General features: G+C 51.4%; 2 protein-coding genes across 7 annotated transcripts; one reads left to right on the forward strand and one right to left on the reverse strand.

Moving 5' to 3' along the window:
- The first annotated feature begins 2,048 nt into the window (after positions 1-2,048).
- ZNF740 (zinc finger protein 740) lies at positions 2,049-11,568 on the forward strand. Of its 3 annotated transcripts, none has more exons than XM_029205449.1 (7): positions 2,049-2,187; positions 3,038-3,354; positions 5,319-5,468; positions 5,831-5,920; positions 6,511-6,634; positions 6,941-7,059; positions 8,050-9,766. In XM_029205449.1, exons 2-7 carry the CDS (start codon positions 3,346-3,348, stop codon positions 8,137-8,139), a joined length of 582 nt encoding a protein of 193 aa, XP_029061282.1. In that variant the 5' UTR covers positions 2,049-2,187; positions 3,038-3,345; the 3' UTR covers positions 8,140-9,766. The 3 variants fall into 3 exon arrangements, with proteins under 3 accessions (XP_029061282.1, XP_029061283.1, XP_029061284.1); XM_029205450.1 differs by having other exon boundaries at positions 2,057-2,187; positions 3,038-3,554; positions 8,050-11,568; XM_029205451.1 differs by having other exon boundaries at positions 2,057-2,187; positions 7,636-11,568.
- ITGB7 (integrin subunit beta 7) lies at positions 11,112-25,998 on the reverse strand. 4 transcript variants are annotated; one of them, XM_029205441.1, is made up of 15 exons: positions 21,269-21,472; positions 20,631-20,837; positions 18,758-18,959; positions 18,498-18,668; positions 17,319-17,560; positions 16,588-16,746; positions 16,196-16,291; positions 15,962-16,051; positions 14,769-14,921; positions 14,282-14,475; positions 13,706-13,929; positions 13,238-13,457; positions 12,897-13,105; positions 12,421-12,581; positions 11,112-12,142 (listed from the first exon to the last, which is right to left on the reverse strand). In XM_029205441.1, exons 2-15 carry the CDS (start codon positions 20,691-20,693, stop codon positions 12,062-12,064), a joined length of 2,265 nt encoding a protein of 754 aa, XP_029061274.1. In that variant the 5' UTR covers positions 20,694-20,837; positions 21,269-21,472; the 3' UTR covers positions 11,112-12,061. The 4 variants fall into 4 exon arrangements, with proteins under 4 accessions (XP_029061274.1, XP_029061273.1, XP_029061272.1 ...); XM_029205439.1 differs by lacking the exon at positions 20,631-20,837 and adding an exon at positions 25,895-25,998 and having other exon boundaries at positions 11,165-12,142; XM_029205438.1 differs by lacking the exon at positions 20,631-20,837 and adding an exon at positions 25,576-25,888 and having other exon boundaries at positions 11,165-12,142.
- Between the last annotated feature and the right edge of the window lie 14 nt (positions 25,999-26,012).

Below are 26,012 nucleotides of genomic sequence, written 5' to 3' on the forward strand. Positions count from 1 at the left end.
CCGGGAAGATCCCACATGCCGGCGGAGCGGCTGGGCCCGTGAGCCATGGCCGCTGAGCCTGCGCGTCCGGAGCCTGTGCTCCACAACGGGAGAGGCCACAGCAGTGAGAGGCGCGCGTATCGCAAAAAAAAAAAAAAAAAAAGCAACAAGAGATGTTCAACTTCACTATCAACGACATGCAACTTAAAATAATGAAATTACTGTTTTTCACCTATCAAGTTGGCAACTGTACAAAAATTCATAGCATCCAGTATTGCCAAGGTTGTAGGAAATGGGGACATTCACACATGGCTCTGAGTGTGTAAATTGTTACAAACTTCTGAAATTCAATTTCACAGAATCTATTAAAATTTAAAATGCACATATCCTACCTACGAATCTATCTAGAAAAACAAAAAGAAACTATACTTATACAAAAAAGCTATAAGTAACCTAAATGTTCATCAGGATGGGTCTAGACAAATTAAAATAGTTGGAATACTATGCAACAATTTTTAAAATGTGAAATGACTTAGAAAATGTCTAAAATACACTTGTGTGGTCCATTGTAGGTGCTCAAAAATATGTTTTGGATGAAACAACAAATTTATGAACATAGAAAAAAGCTTGGATGTATATACACCAAACTTGTAAAAGTGACTACCTTCAGGAGCATGGAATAGTAAATGGCAAAATATTTTTTGCCTTTTCATTCTTTTTTTTTTTTTTTTTGTGGTACGCGGGCCTCTCACTGCTGTGGCCTCTCCCGTTGCGGAGCACAGGCTCCGGACGCGCAGGCTCAGCGGCCATGGCTCACGGGCCCAGCCGCTCCGCCGGCATGTGGGATCTTCCCGGACCGGGGCACGAACCCGCGTCCCCTGCATCGGCAGGCGGACTCTCAATCACTGCACCACCTGGGAAGCCCATGCCTTTTAATTCTTTTGTGCCATGTGGACTTATTAAAATAAGCATGAGCTAATTTTTTTAAATTAAAGATTTATTTCTGATGATCTCGCTCCATTTTATCTGTTCTATGATGATCCTAAGAGCACAAGGATTTGCTGTCAATTACTCAAAAAATGGAGCGCTCAGGGAAATTAAATCTGTGTACAAAAGGTAGCTGGCAATTCTTCTTTCATAAATATTTTTTTTTCTTTTGGCATCTCCGTTAATTCTCCTAAACTCACAATCTGACACACCTAAATAGAATCGACATTTCCTTCCATCAAGTGCACTAAATGCATAGCCCATCTTTAGCAGAACCCCTCCCTAAAGTTGGGAATAGAATTTAAAGAAAGGCTCAAGTTTTCCTAATGTAGCCAGTCCCACGGGCACCCTGCATCGCTAAGTCTTCAAAGAGATTACATTCTCCTAGTGAGGGGAGTCCTATGGCTTTTTCCAGGCGAGGAGGCCAATGTTAGATTGTGGACGGTCTGGAATAAAGGCGGAAGCGATATAGGGAAATCAGAGGCTTCGGGGTGCGCAGACCATGCCAGGGCATCCGTTCTCAGACTGGAGCCGAGTGTACTCGGCAGGAGCGTGCAAAAAAAGTTAACTCCCCTCCCAGCTGACGCGGCGGCCCTCAGAATCTGCAGATCTGGGCCTGATGGAAAGGTCGGGTAAAGATGACCTCGACCGAATTACATGAAAAAGCCTGCTACGAAGTATTCTGGCTTTATTTGGGGCTCCAGGCTCAGAAGCGACAGGGAGAACATCTGGGAGGAAGGGAGAGTGATGGCGGTTCTTCAAGGAGTCCTAACCAGCTCACCTAGCAAAACCGCTCAACTAACACTCAGCGTACCAACATTTCAGGGTCCTCGTTCCTTCCCTGAACCAAGATGGCCGCCGGGGCGCGCCCCTACAACGGCGCAAGCGCCGTACCTCCGATCCTCCCTCTTCCCGTCCTTCCGCGCGCCGGCACCGCCCACTCGCCAGCAGCACTCCCTCGGTGAGCCCTCAGCCTCACCCCCTTTCTGTCTGCCCCCGCCCGTCCAGGGTCGCGAGCCCGGAAGTGGATAATGCTGCTCAGGGGGGAGAGGACGAGGGGGGAAGGGGAAGTGCTTCCGGGGAAACGGGTCCCGGGTTGGTGTTTGTAAACTTGCCTCGGTTCCGGCGGGGGCAGCGGTGGCCACGGGGTTGGCACGGCGTGCTGCGCCCTGGAGGAGGGGCCGCGCGGCGGGGGAGACAGCAGGAGGCCGCGCCTGGCAGGTAGGAGCACGCCCCAGGGAGCGCAGCGTCGTCTGGGCAGACGGCAGCGCTTCAGCAGTTCGCAGGCCGTGGGGCGCCCCGCGAGAAGGGGGAGGGGAGGGGAGGAGGGGCGCGTGGCGAAGGGAGGGCGCTCCCGGGGAGGGGTAGGGGCCGCGCGCACATCACCGTCCGGCCGCGTCACCGGCTGGGCTGAGGGGGCTTGCTCTGAAGGGACGCGGGCGCGAGCACGCACCTTGCGCGCTCCTCGGCTCTCTCCGGGTGCGTGCGGCGGCTGGCTGGCTGGCTGGCTGGCTGGCTGGCTGGCTGGCTGGCTGGCGCGAGGGAGGGAAGATGGGAGGGAATGCACAGAGCTGGGCTTCGCCTCCCTGCCTTCCACCTCCGCAGCGAGTTTACGTACCTTCGGGCTGACTCGGAGAATGCGCACGTGTGGGCTGGCGCGGGCGCGTACTGCCGGTTCGATTTCTGCCTGCTGCTCAAGCGCCCAGCGATAGCCCCTGAGCTTTTCTCTACCACACTTCTGGTCGCCTTAATACAGTGCGAGCTTCGCGGGCCGGCCCACTGTACACAAAAGCCCCAGACGACCTCCGCCCCCTTCTTCCAGTTCTAAGATGGCAAAGCCAAGCAGTTGGCCTGCTGCAGTTCCTCCACCAGAGGCCCCAGTTACTTTTGCTCCTGTTGGCCGCCCGGAGACCAGTTTCAACTCATGACCTAGAAAGAAAACTCTGCTTGACTGATGTCTTCTTTTGGAGTTGCACAGAGCGCGCCTGGCAAAAAAAGAGTTCACCTCACTGCAGGTTGTATGGCCTGAGGATGTTGCACCTAACAGCCCCATCTCCCTTTCTGGTTTCAGGTTTCTGAAACAGATCGTGAACTTCATCTAGAGAATTCAGCTGGAAAACCAAGACTGGAAGACTCTTTTTCTTCAGATAGTAAGCAGGAACCAGGCAGAGACCAGGGATTCTTGGAACATCTATCTTCCTTTTGGAGGACACTAAGTTCTGTTTGAAGACAAAGGCAGTTCAGTATGGCAGCAGGACTGAAGGGACACGAAGGAGTTGTTACAGTGATTTGGTGACAGTTCTTCAAACAACAGTGTCTTAAGAAAAGGTGGATCGAGAAACTCGTGAACTTTTGGGTTGCATTAAGTGAGAAATCAGCATGGCTCAGGTAAAAAGCTCTCGAGTCCTCCTCCTTCAAGATCACTGGGAGGCGTGTTTGCAATTTCACTCTTGAATGCTGCCTTAGTCAACATATTGACCAACCCAGTGAGCGAAGCTCTGTATTAAGCACCAGGGGGAGATCTAGAGGAAGGAAAGGAGACAGGCCACAGCCCCTGCCTTCAGGGAGCTTCCAGTCAAATGAAGGAGGTAGGCTATACTGCATCACAGGCCCTGATGGGACATTTGCAAAGCAACATGTGCTCAGTTTACACTTGGTACATTAACTGCTGAGGGGCACGAGGGAGTGAACAGTCTGGTGAATGCTTCATTTGTTTTTTTCAACGGGAATTTAGTGAGCTCCTGTTACATGCAAGGCATTGTGCTGGGAATACAAAGATGAATAAAATTGTCCCTGTCCCCAACAAGCTTCCAGGCTAGTTGGGTTGGGGCGGGGGGAGATGAAGAGACACTCTATTGTTTATCTTTATATTCACAACACCTTGCCTAGTGGCTGGCTAGTAGTAGAGACATAGTGAATCTGTTGATTGAAGGAATGTGCAATAATAGAGGTATGTACACTGAAGGAGAGGAATGATCCTTCTGCTTGGATGAAAAAAGTTGAAGCTGGAAGGATGCATAGGATTTTGCTAGATAAACAAGCAGAACAGGGCATTCAGACAAGGAGAACTGCATGGGCAGAGGCTTGGAGACATGGAAGGATGTGGTGATGTTACGAGTACGGCAGGTAGTTTGCTAGTTAAGGAGGAAAGGGTTTAAGTGGGGCATGGTAAGAGGAATATGGTAGATAGTGATAGATGGGAACGTTAGGGAAAGGGAGTTGTTTCCTGGGGAAACAAGCAGAGTGACTGAAGGGCCTTTTATGCCTTGCTGAGGAATTAGTCTTTATTCTGTAAGGAATGGGAACTCTCTGAAGAATGCTAAGCAGCAGAGTGACGTCACATCAGTGTATTTGGAAGGTAATTGTCATTGCGGGGATACAGGATGGATTGGAGAGACGGGATGATTTGATAGGTTATTGTAGTTATCTGGGTAGAAAAGCTATATGCAGGCAACCCCAGAGCTGCTCCCAGCTTCCTTCCAGGGACCCTCCCGTACCAGCCTCACCAGGATGGCAGCCCGATTACAGTATAATTGGCTTTCTTCCAGCTGCATGCATAGCTTCCTCCTTTCCATGCAGAGTAGGAGCCCTTCAGTTTCTTCTTCCTTTGTTTGCAGCCCACTTCACAGCATCGTGTTCACTCTTGCTTAAGTCATTTTTAAACTGTATGTATAGCAGGGAATGTGAAAAAATATGGATATGCACACATATAAATGGTGGGCCGGGGTGGAGGAGAGAAATTGTATATTCAACTCCAAAATCCTTCCAAGTGTTTTAATTTTTATATCTGTTGTAATTGGCAACATCTAGGGAATTTAAAATCTAAAGGGAGAAATTAATCTAACTTTACTGATAAACATGTTTGTAGGACCCGATAGAATGCACATTTGGCACCAGTGAGGTCTGCCAATCTTAAGTGGGCTCTGTGAAGCTGAGTGTCATCAAGGGAGGAAGAAGGAAGTTCCCCTAGAAATCTCCCGTGTCAGTGGGTCAACAGGAGAGACCCTCATGCCCACACACAAGGCTTAGAAATACTTCAGAGTAATACATAGACACATGCTTTACCCAGCACAGTGCTAATGACAGAAGTGTCAATGACAGAAGTGTCAATGACATTGATTATTCACTTGGTCTGTATCTAAATGCTGACAGATGACAAAGTGAGTAGTTCCTGGTGAGGTGAGTTAGGGAGGACTCTTGAAGGAAGCAGGGTTTTGTGGTGAGGTGGGACGCTCCCTAGAGAGAAGCAGCATGTTAGTAGCTGGGTGTGAAAGGTAGTTCTTTAGAAGTTGGCAGTCTGTTTTTGCCCTGCCCTGCCAGGTGACCTGACACCTCATCTCCTTTCAACTTAGGCAAGTCTCCTGGCTTGTGAAGGCCTAGCAGGTGTGAGTTTGGTTCCCACTGCAGCCAGCAAGAAGATGATGCTGAGCCAGATTGCCAGCAAGCAGGCCGAGAATGGAGAGCGGGCAGGTAGCCCTGATATGCTGAGGTGCTCGAGTCAGGTACAGCACTTGAGTCCATTGTGGCACCTGGGGGTCGGGTGGCCCGAGCTCTCTGCCAGAAGATGCCCAGCTTTGATTCCTTAGTGCTTCTATTTAGGGAAGTGGGAAAGGGGATCCAGCTGGGGAATGAATGAATGTGGGTATTTTAGAGGATACAGAAAAGGGTACAGAAAAGGAAGGTCTTTTCTGTACAACAGCTCCTTAAAACCAGGATACTTGGAGAGGAAATGAATGCGTACTTTCTCTAAACCTTTGGGGCAGGTGATTTACTCTCATTTATAAGTTGTCTCAAAGCAGCTTTTTGGCCTCCTGTCTTGTGTTCTGAGATGGACTATAAATTTAGATTTGATTTGTATTCAAAGAGCCACCGAAAAGACAGCGATAAGTCCCGGAGCCGCAAAGACGATGACAGCTTGGCTGAGGCCTCTCATTCAAAAAAGACTGTTAAAAAGGCAGGTAATGGGGAGTTCCCAGCGGTCCGGCGGTTAGGACTGGGCGCTCTCACTGCCGAGGGCGGTCCCTGGTCAGAGACTAAGATCCCACAGGCCATGCAGCACGGCCAAAAAAAAAAGAAAAAAGGCAGGTAATGGGGTAACCCCCAAACTGGTCCAGTTTGGGAATAGGGCAGTCCTCCTGTTTCTTACCTCTCTGGCTCAACCCGGAGCTCTCCCTAGATGTTTTGCTCCCTCATAGCCAGTGAGTGTGTCACCCCGATTCCATCCAGAGACCACTTTGGTAATTGATCTCTGCCCTCTCTGAAACATCCTTGGTAAGGGAAGGAGGGTCAGGGGAGCATGAAATTCTGTGGCAGAGGGGCAGGCCGACTCCCCCTCAGGTCAATTCAGAGTGTTGGGTGTGACGAGGCAGATAGCTTGCCCACCCTACCTCCTTCCTTAGAAGGTCTTTTAACTCTAAGAAATATGGGAGATGACAGCATCAGAGAGGTTACTTTGTCCAGCAGTTGGAAATAGACCCAGAGCAGAATGGGGGCAAGAAGGGGGCAGAGGGATAGCCTCATGACATACCTGACTCTTGCCCCCAGGTGGTGGTAGTGGAACAAAATGGTTCTTTTCAAGTAAAGATTCCCAAAAATTTTGTTTGTGAACACTGCTTTGGAGCCTTTAGGAGCAGTTACCACCTCAAGAGGCACATCCTTATTCATACTGGTAAGTCTCTTGCTCACATTCAAAGGGGGAGAATAGTCCATAGTTTGTATTATATTTGCGTGTAGCTCTCGTTGGGTTTATTTTAAGGAGTAAGTATTAGAAATACTAATAGAGAAAGAAAGTAAGTGAATGAGGCAGAGACATTGTATGTATCTAGTGTCACTGAGACCAGCAGCTTTGGGGACCCTTCCCCATTAGGTGTCTGCACATTACTAAAAGTTAAAGATTTCTGGGAAAAATACCTGGAATGAGGTCCCTGCCATGTATACCTCCTGATGTTCGCTTCTCTCTCTCCACCTGGGCCAGGTGAGAAGCCATTTGAGTGTGACATATGTGATATGCGCTTCATCCAGAAATACCACCTGGAGCGTCACAAGCGTGTACACAGTGGGGAAAAGCCTTACCAGTGTGAACGGTGTCATCAGGTAAGCTCACGTGTCATCCATTCACGCCCACACACAGACTTTCTTCCCTAAGAACCAGGGCTTGCCGCCATTCCCTGCCTGACAAGGGGCCACCTAGCATTCCTGGCCATGTTAGAGTTAGTACCTCAGGGTGATGTATGTGTCTCTGGCCTTATGCAGCTGATCATGGGTAGGGGCCATTAGAATAATTGCAATAATAATAATAGCATTTCTTGGGTACTTACTCTGTGCTAGGCACTGTGAGAGCATATTTGACATTACTTTGTTTAACCTTCACATTAACTCCGTGAGGAAGCTGTGTTGTCCTGATTTCACCCATGGGGAAATTGAGATTTAGAGAGGTTGAGTTTCCCAAGGACACAGCAGATCCGGGACAAGAGACGAACTGAATCGAACTTCAGAGCAGGTGCACTTTGGAGGAAGAGATAAAATCTCTGCCCTGGGAGGTCAATATCTGATCTGTAGAGAATGTAAGAGCCAGGACCAAAATAAGACAAGAACAAGAGATGAGAAACGATAACAACTAACACTTCCTGGATGCTTTGCTGGGTCTCAGGCTTTGCTCCGTGCTCTTAGGTTGAATCTGCAGAACACTAGAATGAAAGCTCCAGGAGGCAGAGACGTTGTCCCTCTGGTTCTCCACTCTGTCCTCAGCCCCAAGAACTGTACCTGCCTTGAGATAGATACTCAATAAATATGTGATAAATGAAGCAGCCACTCTGTGAGTAGGTACCTTTAGCCCATTTTACAGATGAGTGTACAGATTCAGGGCTGTTAGATAACTTGCCCAAGGTCACACGGCTACTAAGCACTAGGCCAGAATTGAGACTTCAGAGCTTGCGTTCTTAACCACTGTGCACTCATGCCGTCTGTGTATGTGCCAAGGGGGTGTAGAATGGGATGTGTGCCTCTCCCGTGTGGGAAAGGCAGCTCTAGCCAATAGTAACTGAGTTTCTCCTCTCAGGCACTTAACCCTCCCTTTCTTCTCAGTGTTTTTCTCGGACAGATCGATTACTCAGACACAAACGGATGTGCCAAGGGTGCCAGTCCAAGACTTCCGACGGGCAGTTTTCTCTATAGGCGCAAGGGGCCCCGGGTGGTGGGAGTGATCAGAAGATTCTACCGAAGAGCGCACCCCTCTGGTCTGATGGTCCCACCACCACCCCGTCTGTACCTGTCCCCCTCCTGGAGGAGTGGACCCAGGAGACCAGAAGAGTGCATCGGGGACAGCAGGTCCCAGAGCTTCAGCTCTGTAAATAATCTGAGACTATGAGTATCTCGGGGAAGTTCCTTCAGCATTCCTGGGTAGGGAAGCTAGTCCCTGGACCCTTGTCTGAGGTCTTAGGTGGGGACTAAAGGTACAGGACCAAGACTGAAGTGTGGCTCCCACAACCTTGGACTCCAGCTGGCAGCTGAAGTGGAAAAGATCGGGGAGAGGGATTTGTTTGTTCTGTTCTTGTTTTTGTTTATCCAAAAACAATTTCGACAGGTGCACTGTGGAAACAGGTAATATGGAGGTATAGAGTCCTGGTCAAAGTAGGGACTGTGGCTGGTCCAGCCCTCCCCCAAAATTGAGTTTTTAGTTGCAGTTGATCCTCAATGTTCCACAGCCCTGTACCTCATCTCCTGTTTGAAGGAGAATAGGATCAGGGATGGCAGCTGAGCTTACTTTGGTCTCCTTATACACTGTAGGGACAAAAGGAAGAACAGTGACAGGAGCAGACAAGGGCTGGATCCAAGAAGAGTGGACAGGTACCTCTCATTTCCTTCGGGGAAGAGCAAGAGTTGTGGCCATGGCTGTTGTAATGGCCCATGCCACACTGGTACCTAATGGGGTCAGCTCAAGTGCCTTCTGGAGGAAACTTGGGTGAGAGTGGCCCGTGAAGCCCCTTTCCTTTCTCTCTTTGGGCAGTTGGTCTTGGAGATAGTTTTTGGCTACCTCGCTGATACTGACTCCTAAGCCAGACAGATGTTGAGCAGGAAGTCATGGATGTCAGAGTGGGATCTCTCTCCTTTTGCCCTCTTAGGAGCAACCCAAGACTAGCCCCAAGTTGGGTAACAGCTGTTGAAGAAACAAAAGGAATTTGGTGTCCCCTGACATGACTGTTGAGCAGTGTGAGCTCTTCTCCCTGCCCAAGTCCTATCACTGTATTCAGGTAGAGGAGATAGGGGTCTGGCCTTCAGTCCCAAAGAACAAGGTCTTGGCTTCCTTCTTGATGGCCGCCCCTACCCAACCAAGAACTGTGGGGAGTGGGGATGCTGCGGAGGAAAAACTGAGGAGGAAACCTAACGTAGGTTTTACTCTTAACTGTACTCTTTGCTCCTCTCTGCTCCGACCCCACCACCCTGTCCACCCCCCAAAAAGCGATCGGGGGTGCGGGGTGTGGGTGTGTGGGTGTGTGTGTGAGTGTTTTTGTATGCTTGGAGATGGCATATTATTGAGCCAAACCCTTCTGTAGCCCTCAGCTCATGGGAGGATGAGCGTAAAGCAGCCTCTCCTGACAACCTCCCCCACCCCAACAAATCTGAAGGGTGCTTGAGGTCCCAAGAGAAGCTGAAGAACTCAACTTAGGGGACTGGAGGGCTTTGTTCTGGAGGGGTTTTTTAAGATTGATTCAACAGACTGGTGGTTAGGATGTTTCTAACCCAAACCAGGGCTTGTGAATATGAATTTTCTAAAGTGAAATAAAAACCCTCTTCCTGCTAAGGAAAGGATCCTTATGGGAGGTTCTGGGGTTTGGTTGACTCCCAGGTTGTGGCCTGCCCTGACCTGTGGGGAGGAGGGGTGAGTAATTATGGAAGAATCATGGAGACTTGACTTGGTGAACCTGACCAAGCTGTCAGTGGGGATCTGAGATGGCAGCCTCCAGGAAGTGATTTCATTTCCCAGAAGAATGTAGGCAGTAGCAGCAGCAGACTCCTGGCTGTTACCTATTCTGGAGGAAATGGCGGGGTGGGGGTCTCTGAGGTGTGAGGATTTCAGGGAAAAAGAAAGGAGGCGTGGCACCCTTTAGATCTTCCCTGACAGCACCTGAGATCCTGTGGGGGAGATGCTGGGGAATGTGTTTGCTACCTGTGCTCTTCTAGTTCTGTGCTGGCACTCCCATTTAATGTGGTCCAGAAACTAGACCGCGAGTTCTTGGACCTGCCCTTGGTCCCTGCAAGTAGGGCATCTTTCTGCATGTGAGCCAGCCCCCTCCCTGTTAGAGGGCTCTGCCGGGGGCTGGGATTTGTCTAGGATACATTTAGAAAATTCTGTCCTTCCAAACGCGCTTTTGAAAGTGGGAGGCTTTGCTTCCTGTCACCTGCGGCTAATCTGTTTATGGTTGGGGTGAGTTGGGGTATGTGTGGAGAGAATCACACGAGTGATCTGTGCCCCTGAGTGTGCGAATGTGTGTTTAGGTCCAGATGTTCCCTGGCCCTTTGCAGACCTTGGCTTCCTGCCTGGGTGGGCGGGAGAGAGGGAACTTGTAAGCGAATGTGCAAAGAGCCATACCAGAACCACCCCTGCCGAGGACTGGGTGAGGGGAAACACAGGAGCAGGTGGTTAGCTCAGTTGTCCAGGTGCTGTTGTTCTGGGGCCATGGATGTGTGAGGAGAGAGGAGCTGAGAGTCCAAAGGAGCAATTTAGCGCCCAGGGAGCCCAGGAGTCCCACTTACACCCCAGGGAAATCACAGACCAAGACCGCTGCAAAGGCTCCTGGGCCCAATGTTCCACCCCACTGCTGGGTGGGGTCTAGCACTGGAAAGCCGCCTCAGGTGTGTCTGGAGTGAAGGGAGAGGGAGGTAGGGCCGGCTCTCAGAGACCAGGACATGGGATTCAGGGACCTGGGAAAGAGTAGCGCCAGTTCCTAGGTGGGCTCCTGTACCAGGTCCCACCAGCCCTGCCCTTCCCAGCACCCCAAGTCTTTTCCGTCCACCCCCCCCAATAGCCTCTTGTCATCACTTAGCTACTGATTGTGCCCCCAAGGCTTGACATTGGAGGGTTAAATGAGGTGTGGAGTCCGCCACAACTTTTAACCCTCTCCCCAGATGTTCTTTGCCTCTATGTGGCCCTGGGGCTTTTATCTTAATCCCTCCTACCCTACCTTTCCTCTCCATCCTCTTTTTTTTTTTTTTTTTTTTAATATACTTATTTTGCTATTGGGGGAGGGGAATATCAAATGAACAAGATCACTTTTAAATGGTAGTTTTTATAAAATGTTATAAACTTGTATCTTTTTACCATTAAAGTGCAGTGTATGTTCCTTCGTGATATATTTAGGATATTTAAATAAAAAGAAAATGGGGCTTTTGTACATACTATCTCCTCTTTGGGAAGAATATCCTTGGGAGAAGCTTTTTCACTGGGGCCGAAGTAGTTTTCTTTTTTTCCACCAAGTGTAACCAACCACCCCACGACTTCCAGCACCCTGTAAGGTCCCCTTTGCAGAGAGCAACAAGTAGAATAAATACAGGATATCAGTTCAGAATAAGGAAAAAAAAAACATGCACAGCAGGACAGAATGAGGCCAGACACCAGCAAAGGCAGCGGTCCTCCAAGCATGGTCTCTAGGCCTCCTACATCAGCATTACTTGAGGATTCAGTAGCCCACCCCAGCCCACTGCTGCTTCTCCCCAGGCAACCCATATCGTGCAGTCTGTTCTGCCCTTTAAGTTTGAGAACCTCTCCTTGCCCTCAGGTGGCAGGAGGAGGAATGCACAAGAGCTTTCCTGAGGCCCAGGCTCTACAGCCTGCTCTGGCCTTGGGGTAAAGCAAACTGACGCGTGTGCTCTGAGGTAAGACTCTTTATTGTATACATGGGGGGTAGCCCCCACTTCTGAGGTAGGGAAGCAAGGTTGCCACAGAAGGTAGTCCCCTCTCGGGTGTCGCTCTAAGAATGAAGTATGGGTGACCACTCAGCAGTGGATTAGCCCCCTACCAAACTGCTGACTGCGAGACCCCATGCCCCAATTCCCTCCATGCCAGAGAAGAGCCCTGCAGTGAGTGTCCCTCCCCACTTCAGAGAGGGGCGCCTTCTGCCTCTTGAAAGCAGGGGTTGACAGTAGTCGTGATGGCGCTCTTGTAGAGAGGATTGTTGTCCTGGGGAAAGAAGTTGGAGGTGATGAGGAAAAGTCCCAGGACTCCGATTTTATCTAGTCCTAAGAGGCCAGCCTAGAACTTGGGCAGGAGGACCCCAGGAGCTGATGGGAATTAGCAGAGGAACCAGAGTAAGCCCACAGAGGGGGGCTAGGCCAGCAGCGGGGCGGCTAAGTAGAACGAGTCAGGGTGGAGGGTGCGACGGTGAGGCAGAAAGCAAAGCCCACCTAACCAGGGGAAGCAAGGAAAACCCCACCCAGTGGGGTAGCGGGCAGCCTCACCTGCTTCCACTGGAGCTGCTGCTGCTCCTTTTCAAAACGGCTGTATTCTCGGCGGTCGTAGATTTCCACTGAGAGCCGATAAGCCAGGACCAGTCCCAGTCCCACGACCACGATGCCCCCCACACAGCCCAGCACGATGATTTGGGTGTGGTCTGACCCCTCTATGGGAAAGAAACAAGAGACGGCCTAGGAATTGATCACCAGTTACCCACAGCGTGTCCAGCCTCATCCAGCCTCCCCAGACCTGCCTGTCATTGAAAACAAAGGGAACCTCCACAGGGTCCAAGGTTATCCCAGTGCTCAGGGCCTTAGCCTTGTCCGTTTGGTCCAGCACCTGCACTTCTGCCTGGATTCATTAGCTCTGCTTCAACCCCCAGCCTGACTTGCCATTGTCTTTACCTCCAGAGCTCTGAGGCCCTACCCATTGAACCTCCAGGGCCCCATCTGGCATGCCCACAGCACCCCTGCCCACTTACTTTGCGGGGGCCTCACTCTCAGTGTGACCCTGCCTCCGGCTTCATCCTCTGCCAGGAAGAAGAAGAGCTGGTTGTCGTGAGTCCTCTCTTTGCACCAGCCATCATCCAGGGTAGGGGCCAAAGCCAGAGTCACGTTGGCATGGGCACACGCCAGGCTGCAATTCACGGCCAGAGGACCAGTCCCAAAGGCGCCACACTCCGCGCAGTCCCTGTCCAGCGGGTGCCAGTAAGTTACCAGCTGGACAGATGTCACCCAAACCACATGCAGAAAGAGCAGGTGGGCGGGAGGGGCTCAACGAGCCCTGTGCCCCTGTTCCCAAGGCGCAAGGCTGAGGGCTCACCTGTGTCTCTCGCATGGCGTCTTGCAGCCTGAGCACTGACCACATAGGGCACCGTAATAGCCGTCCGAGCACTGGCAGCGGTTGCAGTTGCAGTATCCATGCCCACTGCACAGCCCTCCCTCGGGACTGACACAGTTGTCTGTGTCCCCGCTGCATTCGCATGCTCTGCCCGTGCGATTGGCGTGACAGTGACACACTCCACATTGGCAGCGGCCAAAGCCTGAGGCAGAGCCACGCGCAGGGTGACAGTCATACTCCCCACAGGCGTTGGACATCACGTGCCGCCACAGGCTGCCTAGAGCTGACCTGTTCCTGTGCATCCAGTTCCCTCTCAAGTGTGCCGGATACCCTCCAACCCCTACACCAGAATCTTTGATTCCTCCCCTTAGTGCAGAGAAGTTCCCAGAGCCTAAACACCCTTGGGGAAGCCACTCTGACCCCGTCCTTCTCCCCAAAGTCTCCAGGTACCTCCACAGAGGATTCCCTCATGTCGCTCACAGCTGGCATCATCACATTCGCACAGACGTCCAGAGCTCTGTCCACTGCAGGTGCAGCGTCCACACTGGCACCGTCCCCTCCCACTGCACAGGGGCCCTGTGCCATTGGGGGCTCGGCACCCAGATTCCAGATCCCAGGAGGACAGCTCAGCCTCAGAGCACTCACAGAGTCGACCCAGGTGGCCAGGGACACAGCTGGGAGGGGAAGGCAGGGGAGGGAAAGGGGAGTCATAGATTTTGACCATGCCTTGACCTGCCTTTCCCAGAATCCTCTAAACCCAAGATCTCAAGATAGTTGGAGAGCCACCAGCGGCTGACAGGAGGCCAGAATATAATGGAGCACCAAGGAGTATAGAGGGGGTCGGGGGGGTGGTTCTGGTGGAGGGGAGGGTTTGGCATTTCTGAGAAGCTTCAGGAGGTGAAAATCAGGGTGGAGTCTTGGGATGTCTAAGAAAAAGATGTCTAGAGACGCCAGTGGGAGGAGGGAAGGCAAGGGAGGAGGAATACAGGGGAGCCATATAGGTGAAGGGAAGCAGGAGGCCCTCACCTGCACACCCCGCACTGTAGGTGCCCCTTGCCGTCACTGCAGTGAGGAGCCTGGAGCTGGGTGTCACTGCAGTTACAGTCACACAGTGTATGCAACTCCACAGTCAGCTCCTCTGAGAAGCCGCGGGCTCGGAACCTCAGCAGATGGGGCTCTGGGAGGCAGTGGGTAGCTTGGAGAGTAACCAAAAAATTCACCTGAGGACGGGGCAGGCGGAAATCAAACTAAGATCACGTGCACTCCTGTATGTGCACGGGCACACACCAAACACACTGGTCATCCAGAGCCCTACTTCCTAGTAAATGAAGGGATAGGGTCGTGCTAACACCCATCTCCTAGAAACACTCTTGAGCAGGCTGCTCGTTAAAGCTCCTCAGAAAGGATGGGGGGAAGGCTACCCCATGCTTTTTGCTTTGCTTCCTGGGCCTGTCCTCCGTGTCTCCCTGCCTGCTCAATTTCCCAATCCCACCCCCACGCCCTTCCTTCTCACTGTCTGGTTGATTCGGACGTGGTTGCATTGGCCCCTGTCACCAGCCTCATCCTGTTTCTTCTCAGGACCCCCACACTGAGAATCGTAAGAGATGTGGACCCCAGGAGGGAGTAGAGAGCGTTCATGTTCAAGGGTCACAGTGGATGATAGGCTCTGTGGAAAGGGAGAGAGAGAGAATAACCATGTGAAGGCAGGACTCCAACCCCACCTCATGCCCTCTCCAGCTGTTCCAAATCCTGCCAGAAGCCTGCCCTCAGCCCACCTGGGCACTCCTTCCATTCTGCCCAGTCAGGAGGAGTTTCTGCAGGAAGGACCTGTCATAACCTTGAGCGAGAACACAGAATCCAGAGGCTTCTAAAGCAGCATTTCAGTGCAGCTGCAGCGAAGGCCTGCTGGGGGTCAGGGGCTGGCCAGCACTGTAAACATGCAGCGGCTATGTTTTTCAAACCCCAGATCAGGACACATAACCCGTGTGCATACAAAGTCTAAAGGGCAGATTCTTTCAATTGAGTTTGTCCTGGGAAATTTGATATTGTCTCAAATTTTCTGGCCATAGGTTTAGAACACGGTCCCTCTTATCAAGAAGGCTACAGTCTAGTTGCAGAGATAAGACCTAAACCCAAGAAACCAATTTTTATGGTTCCTTCTACCTGTAAAATTCTATGGTTCCTGTGAGGAATATCTCCGAATTATTTATAAGCTTAGTGAAGGCAGTCTCCAGATGTCACATTCTTTATGTACAGACTGACTGGGGGACAAGTGCCAGCCGTTCCATCTGTTATCTCTGTGACCTTGGGCAAGTCACTTAGCCTCCCTATGTCTGTATCCCCATCGATAAAATTGGAACACTAGTTTCCAAGCAGGGGTTTTAGTGGGATAAATAAGACAGCAAACAGTGTGTGTACTCGGGACAGTGCTTGGCATGAAATAAAAGCTCAATCAATGTTAATTCCCTTCCTTGCCCAGAGCAGGGCTCCATGCTCTGCACAAATCAGGCACTTAAGATTTATGAATGCAAGACTGACTGAGTGAAGGAGCTATTAATGACAGCCACATGCAAACTGTAGGTAGGAGCTGTGGAGTGTTACACAAAAAAGTGACCATCCCCTTTTAGTTCTGCCACCCCACCTGAGGGTCCTTTTCCATCTTTCCCCAGTGCCCACCCTCCCCCTCCCCCCACACTGGCCCCTCACATTATAAGCATCCATGATGAGCTGTACCACATTGCTGGAGTCCTCACTCAGCTCCCCCACTACGGACTTGGGAATCAGCTTACTCAGCTCCTGCAACGTGAGGAGTTGAGGGAAGTGGTGGGTCACAGCTCTAGGGAAATAAGCTTCTGGGGGTCTGGAAGGAGAATGGGCCTGCCTGTGAGGGAAGTGAGAAAGGCTGGGAGTGGGAGGGTTTGGCATTCAGACAACTCTCACCTGGTAGACAGGCAGTGTGGCACCGGTGACAGCAAAGATGGGCTGGATGTTTGCCGCAGAGAGGGCCTGGGCTACCTGACCCACGGAGGGGTAGTCCTGGAGCAGGGAGTCAGGACAAGGTGAGCACCCCAAGTCCCCCTCACAACACGTAAGGAAATCCAGGGTTCCACCAGCTAGAAGAGCCCTGGAGGCTTGGCAAGAAGGAGGGAAGGGCCAGGGAGTGGAGTGACTTGGGTTTGTCTGAGCAGTGGGGGGACATGGAGAGGAGGAACTTCTGGGGAAGATGGCAGGGTGGTCATCACCCGTAAGGACAGTGAGGCTGGAGGGTGGGTTCCTGGGAGGAGAGGAGGTGTGGCTCTGCTGGAGCGGGGCAGGTGAGGGTGGCAACTCACAAACTCTGGGCTGCGACTGTAGAGGCCATTGCTGTCCAAGTGGCAGTGCCCGTCGCTGGGCATGAAGATGCCACCTAACTTGCCATCCCCAGCTGTGTGGAATGTGTCATCTGAAGTGAACACCAGTAGCCGGGACACATTTCTCCAGCCAATCTGCTCCTGGAGTGGGGTTGGGGGGTAGGCTGTGCACTTGGGCATGGATGGCCCTTGAGCCACCCCCGCCTGCTCTAGGAGCAAGGATTTGGCCAGCCTTGTTCTGGTCAGTTTGTCCAGCCCCCTGTCTCCAGCTCCCTGCTTCTCCCCAGCCCCTCAAACAGGGTTGCTGCTAGTGGAGGCCGTCTTGTGAATTAGAAAAACACGCCTCGGGACTTCCCTGGCGCTCCAGTGGTTAAGACTTTGCCTTCCAATGCAGAGGGGTGCAGGTTCCATCCCTGGTTGGGGAGCTAAGATCCCACATGCCTCGTGGCCAAAAAACCCACAGAAGCAATATTGTAACAAATTCAAAAAAGACTTTAAAAACGGTCCACATCCAAAAAAAAAAAAAAAGGAAAACATGCCTCTTCCTCAAGACATTTTACTCCAGTCCACCAGCAAATTGTCAAAATAGATATGCAAACTACAGAGACTATAATACAAAGACCACCCCCTAGAATTGTGAACTGCATAACCATAGGTGGCCATCTTGGCCCCAAGCAGCCCTTCAGACTCAGGGCCCTTCCCCGCCCCCTCACCTGGCAGAGGGCAGCCTGCAGAATGGCATCAAAGCCACCTTCAGGCGAGTCCAGGTTGCCGGACACGCTCTGGCGTCCCACCTCCCGTTCGAAGGCCTTAGCGTCCCGGGTGAGGGGTAGCACATGGTGAAAGCTGAAGGGCGGCTGGCAGCGCTCCAGTCGGGTGGGGCAGGGGTGGCGAAGCTTGGAGGGCACTGTGCTCACGAAGGGCAGCACCATTTTGTCCACGAAGGAACCAAAGCCTGGGAGGAGGAGTCATGAAGACAGTGCCAGAAATCACTGGACAGCAGCAGGATGCAGGGCGCGGGGCGGGGGGGCACTGCTGAGGACTCAGGAGGGGAGTCCCTGGGGGGGGGGGGGGGGGGGGGACAGTCATAGCGGAGGTGATGGGAGAGGGTGCTCCTAGAGGGCCGGGACCCAGGACCCAGGACCCAGCAGGGGCAAAGGGGTGAGAGCACACGTTCAGGGGAGTGGAGGATAGAGATGAGGGCACAGCAGTGGGCAGGCAGGGGCTTGGCTAAAGCTGGGGAAGAGTGGACGGGTGTGCGGCGCAGCAGCAGCGTAAGGTGGTGGAGGGGCTCTTGAACAGGAGAGGGGTGAGCAGAATGCAGAACGTACAGTGGGGGTAATGGCATTTAGACCTTGTCCAGGAGACACGGGCCTGAGAAGTGGCATCAGGGCGGTGTCCAGGTGGGAGCGTCTAGGGCACTGTCTGACCCTGGGAGCTGTCTGAACACAGTCTCTCCAAACTGAAGGCCTCAGTTACCCTTCCAGTAAAATGAGGGGTCCTATTGGACAGTCTCTCAAACCCCCTCTAGCTCTGACCTAGAAGATAGATGTCTTTGGGGAGAGATGTCAGGAACACGTGGCCTGGCCAGGTCCATTAAAAACCGGGAGAGGGCACAGTGAATATTCTGCCCCTTCATTTCTATGCCCCACATAACCGGCTGGCAAAAAAAACTCAGGGCAGCTACTCACCTGAGTCTCCCTGCTCTTCCCTTGAGAGCATACTTTCACTTAAGTAAACCCTTGCCTTACTTTCTTGAAAAAAACAAAAACAAAAAAACGGGAGAGAGCAGGTGGGGGCCTTGTGTGCCCTAGACATTGGCAGAAGCTAGGGTGGCTGTTGGTTAGAGGCAGAGGGCCGGCAGGTGCGGGGCAGGGCTCCGCTGGGCTCACCAATGCGCACGGAGTGGGTGACTTCCTGCAACCTCACCAGCAGCGCGTGCCCAAGCTGGCGCACGCGCTCCAGGTCGTCCTTCATGGAGTAGCTCAGGTCCATAAGGTAGTACAGGTCCACAGGGTATCCCTCGGCTCGAAGGAAGCGGACCCGGAGCTGCTGGGACTCTCCTGGGGGTGGAGGTAGTGGGGAGGTCGGTGGGGCGCGCTGGAATCCCAGCCCAGCCCCGGGGCCGGCGGCCCACCACCCCGTAACTCACCTGGCCGCAGCGTGACCCGGACCCGCTGTGGTGCCAGCTGGGTGGCCCCCTCGCCGCGGGTGCCCTGGCTGAGCGGCTTGTCCTGCAGCACCTCCTGCCGGCCGCGGGGCTCCTCCAGCTCCTCCGGGGGGCAGCCCCGGGCCAGCAGCTCCTCTCGAAGGCCACAGCGCCGCACCTCCGCCTCCCCGGACGCCGTGAAGTTCTGCGCCGCAAGGGGAAGCGCGTCGGGACCCTAGTCCCCTGGACCCCTCAGCCCTGCTCCCAGAACCGCCCTGGCATCCCGGCCACTTCCAAGCCCTCCCCTGTCAGGCAACTCCCTGGGCCCCCCGATTCCCTCCCCTTCCTTTCTTCCACAGCTACCCTTTTTTTTTTTTTTGCGGTACGCGGGCCTCTCACTGTTGTGGCCTCTCCCGTTGCGGAGCAACAGGCTCCGGACGCACAGGCTCAGCGTCCATGGCTCACGGGACCAGCCGCTCCGCGGCATGTGGGATCTTCCCGGACCGGGGCACGAACCCGCGTCCCCCGCATCGGCAGGCGGACTCCCAACCACTGCGCCACCAGGGAAGCCCCCACGGCTACCCTTGAACGCCATCCTTTCTTCCTTGTCAGACCCCACTTTCTACAGCACCGCCCCTTCTCCTACACTTATCTGGATGCCCCCTTTCCCCAGACACCCTACCTCTCCACTCCCCCAGTGCCACAGACTTCCTGTTGAGATCTCAGGGACCTCACTGCCATTAAAAAAGGAGGAGCCTGACCTCCTAGTCCAACTTCTCCTGAATGCTCAGGCCAAAATGGGAAGGGGGTCAGACTAAGACCCACAGTCCCTGGGAAGGGGAAGGATAGGGACAGGAGAGAACCCCCCGCTTCTCCTCAATGTGTCTGGTACCCCTGGCACTGGCTGGGAAGCCACAGGGGAAGGAAATGGTTAGGGTGGCTTCTCAGCTGACCCGGGTGCCAGCCTCTGGTCGGGGGATTGGAGGAGACAGACATATACCCAGCTGTCCCAAGAGTCCCTGCCTGGCACCTCTGGCGTCTGCCTCCCACTGACTCTGAGTCTTCCCCTTCCCGGCCTCCCAGATTCACTATGTGCCTTTCCCCTGGACCCACTCAGTTTTGTGGCTCTGCCTCCTAGTGACTGTGCCCTCATTTCTTATCTCATCTGACTCTCCATCTTCCTGTGAGAGAGACAGTTCTTCCCCACCCTCCAGTTCAGGCGCCCCTCATGCTCTGCTACAACATGAGCCCTGTCTCTTTAAGGCATAAACAAAAGAACAGCCTGGGGCTTCCTTGGTGGCACAGTGGTTGAGAGTCCGCCTGGCCTGCCGATGCAGGGGACACGGGTTCGTGCCCCGGTCCGGGAAGACCCCACGTGCCGGTCCGGGAAGATCCCACATGCCGCGGAGCGACTGGGCCCATGAGCCATGGCCGCTGAGCCTGCGCGTCCGGAGCCTGTGCGAGAGGCCACAACAGTGAGAGGCCCGCGTACCGAAAAAAGAAAGAACAGCCTGGGACTTCCCTGGTGGTCAAGACTCCCTGCTTCCAATGGAGCGGGGTGGCACTGGTTTGATTCCTGGTCGGGGAGCTAAGATCCCACATGCATTGCATGGCCAAAAATAAATTAAGTAATTAAAAATTCCCAAAAAATTAAAAAAAAAAAAAAGAACAGTCTTGTTTGACCAGCCAGGGAGACACCCTCTCCCCAGCATCCTTCTTGTCACTTAGGTAGCTCAAGCCTTTCCCCCAAAGCCCACAGGCTTCCAGCTCCTTCCTTTCTACCCTCCCAGTCACAGGCTGCTACATACCTAGGAACATGCCCCACCCCGAACACAGATCCAGAGACCCAGTCACATACTTTCTGCAGTGGACTGACCCCCAACATGATGATATTCGGAGATGGGGCCTTTGAGAAGAAATTAGGGTTGGATGAGGTCATGAGGGTAGAACCCTCACGATGGGATTAGATCCCTATAAGAAGAGACACCAGAGAGCTTGTCCGCAGCCCATCTGCAAGCCAGAGAGTTATCACCAGGAACTGAATCAGCTGCCACCTTGATCTTGGATTTCACATCCTCCAGAACTGTGAGAAATAAATTTCTGTTGCTTAAGCCCCCTAGTCTGTGGTATTTTGCTATGACAGCCCAAGCTGACAAATACATGTTCTCACATGTACACCCACAAAAGATCCCTCTCTATATACACAAGCTTGAGTTCCAGCAGGAACATTGCTTCCTCCAAATTTATGGTCACAAGTCTTCTCCACATATACACAAATACATAGATACAGACATAAACATACATGCGCAGGAACCTTGAGTGCATGTGTATGCACACACACACACACACACACACACACGATCACAGACAGGAGTCCTATGTGCACAAACTCAGTCACACACAGAACTACAGAGTGCACCCAGAAAGTCATATATGTACCCACACAATCACACTCGTATATACAGGCTGCACACACACATACACTTGGTTCAAAGGCCACAGGCCCATCTTTACCAGTTGCTTGCACCATGCACAGCTCGGGTGTGAGAAGATACACTTTTGACAGGAGGGAGCTGGCTGGCAGGACCCTGGTAGGGACAGCCCAGGATCCCCCCATTCGGTGGTCTCCTGTGGAGATGAGATCTTGATGTCCAGTTCACTTTCACCTCTGCTCAGGGCCAGCAGGAAAACAAGGACCATTGACAAAGCCACCATGGTCTGTAATAGGATATAAAGGGGGACATGTGGGTCCTCAGCGAGGGCCCCCAAGCTCTCAGCCCTCTAGACTTAGCCTGTGGTTGTCCCTCTCAAAACTCTACCCCAACTCTTTATCTGTCCCCATAGTTTCACTTCCCTCTGTGGATTCAGCAGTTTCTTCAAAATGGCAGGAAGGGGCAGATCCCAGGCTGGGGTACGAGCCTTGGAAAAGACCCAGACCTCCTGCGTGCAGACTTCATGAGGCCAGAGTGGGCAAAATAGCCTAACTAAGAGTCTGGAGAGTGGACCTGGAGGCACTAAGGTCTGCACGCAGGTCTATTCACCAAGATTCCAAGCCATAGTGGAAAGAGAACCAAACAGGAAACAGACCAGGTCTGGTCCTGCCTCAGTCACTCACTGGCTGGTGTCAAGTCAGATTTTCTCTCTGAGCCTTAGTTTCCACAACCGTAAAGTAAGGGAGTTGAAAAAATAATCTGACAGCCCTTCTAGCTTTCATAATCTTGGATTCTAAAGGAAGAGGGTCAGGGGCTCTAAATAAGGGGGAAAAGTCAGGGATTAGGAATGAGAGGAAATGAAGCTGGAGCAGATGAGGGAGTATGTGCAAGAGGCAGGGAAAGTCAGCTGTGATTAACTGACACGGTAGCAAGAGGAATAAAGATTAGACCATAAGAAGAACTGTCTAAAGGTCTGGGATAATGGAGGAAGGAAGGCCAGGTTTGATAAAAATTTCTCTTTCCTGTACATTGCACAAAGGGGATCTAGATTAAAATTTTGAATAGGCAATTTATTACCATGCTTCAAAAATCAAAAAGTTAAATCCCAATGGCCGTTTTTATAGAAATGGAAAAGCTGATCCTAAAATTCACATGGAATTGCATGAACAGCCAAAACAATCTTGAAAAAGAACAAAGTTGGAGGACTCACACTTCTCACTTTCAAAACTTACTACAAAGCCGCAATAATCAAGACAGTGTGGTGTTGGCATAAGGATAGGCAAATAGATCAATGGAATAGAATTGAGAGTTCAGAAATAAATCCATCCCTTATGGTCAGTTGATTTTCAACAAAGATGCCAAACCATTCAATACAGAAAGAATAGTCTTCAACAAATGGTACTGGGTTGACTGGATATCCACATGTAAGAGAATGAAGTTGGACTCCTACCTCACAACATATACAAAAATTAACTGAAAATGGACCAAAGACCTAAGTATAAGTTCTTAAAACTATGAAACTCTTAGAAAAAAATATAGGGATAAATCATCATGATTTTGGACTTGACAATGGATTCTTAGCTATGACATCAAAAGCACAAGCAACGAAGGAAAAAATAGATAAATTGGACTTCATCAAAATTTAAAACTTTTATGCATTAAAGGACGCTATCAAGAGAGTGATAAGACAGGCCACAGGATGGGAGAAAATATTTTCAAATCACATATCTGTTAAGTGTCCAGAATATATTAACTCTAACAACAACAAAGAGAAAAACAACCCAGTTTTAAAATGTGCAAAGGACTTCGATGTTTCTTTAAAGAAGATAGATAAGTGACTAACAACAGATAAAAAGACGCTTAAAACGATTAGTCATCAGGGGAATGCAAATCAAAACCACGAGATACCACTTCACACCCACTAGAAAGGCTGTAATAAAAAAAATAGAAAATAAGTGTTGAGGACGTGGAGAAAATGGAGCCTTCATACATTATTGGTGGGAATGTAAAACGGTACAACAACTGTGGAAGACAGTTTGGTGATTCTTCAAGAAGTTAAAACACAGAATCACCCTAGCACTTGACAACTCCACCCCTAAGAATATCCCTAAAAGAACTGAAAACGGGTGTTTAAACAAACACAAACTTGTGCAATACTGTTCATCGCAGTACCATTCACAGTAGCTAAAAGGTAGAAACAACCCAAATGCCCATCCCCTGATGAATGGATGAATAAAATGTGGTATATCCACACAATGAAATATTATTTGGCCATGAAAAGGAATGAAGGACTGATACATGCTACAACGTTGATGAACCTTGAAAACATTATGTTAAATGAACAAAGCCAGTCATGAACAACCACATATTGTACAACTCCATTGATATGAAATAGCCCGCCTAGACAACTCCATAGAGACAGAAAGTAGCCTAGTGGTTGCCAGGGGTTGGGGAGGAGGGGCAGATGGGGAGTGACTGCTTAATGGGCAGTTTCCTTTTGGAGTGAAGAAAAAGTTCTGGAACTAGATAGCGGTTACGGTTGCACAACACTGTGAATGTACTTAATGCCCCTGAATTGTACACTTAAAATGGTTAAAATTATAAATTTGATGTGTATTTTACCACAATTTAAAAAACCAAAAAGTTAAGATGATAGAAATCTCCCACCCCTATCCCCCATCCACCCCAGTTTCCACACTTAACTTCAAATAAATAACCATCATTTATTATTATCTTTTGTTGCCTATAATCTTTCTAGAGACTTTTAGTGTATATACAGACTAACATGAACACATATATACTCTTCAAATGATAGAATCAAACAATAGAATTCAACAAATGCTAGAATACTTTATACCCAGTTTTGCATCTTACTTGGTTGGACTAGTTTTCTTGGAGTTCCTGCAACCCAAGAAAATAAAGAACTCCCTTGTTCATTTTTACAGCTATATAGATTTCCATCGCATGGATATGTCATGTTGTATTTAGTCTCTTGTAATGGGAGTTTATGTTGTTTCTAATTACTCACTATTATAAACAACGCTGCAGTGAAAATTCATGGATTTATCATTTCACATGTGCATGTTGTAGGATAAACCCCTGGAAGAGGATTTGTAGGGTTAATAAATAGGTATCATTTGTAATGCTGGTGAGTAGTGCCAACATAACTGACATGAGCTCCTGAAGGGCTGTGCCCGTTCACGTCCCCATCAACAGTGCATTTGAAAGGCCAGCTAACTCCTTGTCGGGAAGCATCTGCATCCTTCTCAGCCTGGGCCCAGACTTGGTACCAGATGATCTGCACGGGGCTGTGGCGAAGGGGTGTGGTGCCAAGTTGCTGACCTCCCCCGTCTTGCTCCCCACCACCTGTGACCTCAGGCGTAGTAGATATATATTTAACAGAGCCTCCACCCTCCTGTGAGAGGCTAGCTCAGGGCTCAGCCTCAGCGTAACCTCAGCCTTGTTGGCTCTGCACGCCTGTGGTCGGCGAGGCTGGGGATGCTGCAGCACGGAGCCCAGTTTTGACTCATCTCTCACAGGTGGGGCTCCGGGCCACACTGTCCCCCAGGATAAGAAAGTCCCAGAGAGTTCAAAGGAGTCACTCATCTCCCCTAAAGGGGGCCCTTGGACTCCCCTCCCCAACCCCCTTCTCCCCTCCTCAGGATATGTGACCTGCCACCTGCTTCTCTTAATCTGTCTCTCCCTTTCTCTGTCTCCCCTTCCTAGTCAGAGATCTGATTCCATCTTGCAGCTACTTTTCTCTTCTCCACTTCTTCACAGTTCTTTGTTTTACTTCCTTTCCCACTCTGATCCTAACCATAGAATGGCAGAATCTTCTATTTCAACCCCCTCTTTTTGCAGATGGAAACCTGAATCCCAGAGTGGTGAGTGACTTGCCCAAGGTCCCCCAGCGAACTACAGCAGAGCAGGGACTGACACAGGCCAGGCCTCCCGCTTTGTTTGCTGCTTTCCTCCCCTCCAACCCGGGCACCATCTTCATGGAAAGTTGTGCCTTCTCCCCACCAGCCCCAATGGGCTCTATCTGATCCCCTTTCTCTTTCCTTCTGGCCTTCCTGTATCTTCGCTTCTCTCCCTCTGGGGTTATCCATTCTCTTGGACTTAATTCTGACTCCAATACGTACCCCACTGCCCCCTGAGCAGCTGAGAAAGAGAGCACCTCCCCAACCCATCCAGATCTCCCAAGTCAGGAGGGACCCTCTGCTGCCTACTCAGAGTCACAAGGAGGGGACAGAACTGAGCCGCTGAGCCACAGTCTTCCAGGAGTGTGGGATCTGTCGCCAAGGTACCAACAGGGAGGAGGCCCGAGCCGAGCACAAGGCATCAGGCAGCAGGGATGGCAGCTGGGGAGTAATATTGGGAGAACCTTACCTCATCATAATCCGTAACACATAGCTGGCAAGCCAAATGATAGCACTCATGCATCCCCTACCTCCTTTTTCTCTCTCCAGTCCCACTCTTGGGAAACCAACACAAGAGGGATGGGTGGGGGGAGGGAGGGCTTGTGAGACTGGAGGAGGAAACAGGAACAGGAGATCTTGGGAATGCAGAGAGGTCTTCAGAGCCTTTCTCAAGACTCAGCTGAACCCTGGGTGTCTTCAGGTCAGAGCCCTCTTCCCAGGAGGTTAGGACCAGGTGGGGCCTGGGCGGGTAGGAGAGGAGGCAGGAGAGCTGCTGCCCTGGTACTCACAGGTGCGTGCGGAGCAGCCCTTCCTCCCTCCGGTGGTAGCAGCAGCCTTTGTGTACTGATCTGGGAGGCTGCAGAGGAGGAAGTGACACGCCCCAGGGTGGGGGAGACTTGGGGCTGG

The sequence above is a fragment of the Monodon monoceros genome, unplaced genomic scaffold, assembly GCF_005190385.1.
Source record: "Monodon monoceros isolate NGI ecotype Baffin Bay Population unplaced genomic scaffold, NGI_Narwhal_1 Super_Scaffold_6, whole genome shotgun sequence".
Taxonomy (NCBI): Eukaryota; Metazoa; Chordata; class Mammalia; order Artiodactyla; family Monodontidae; genus Monodon; species Monodon monoceros.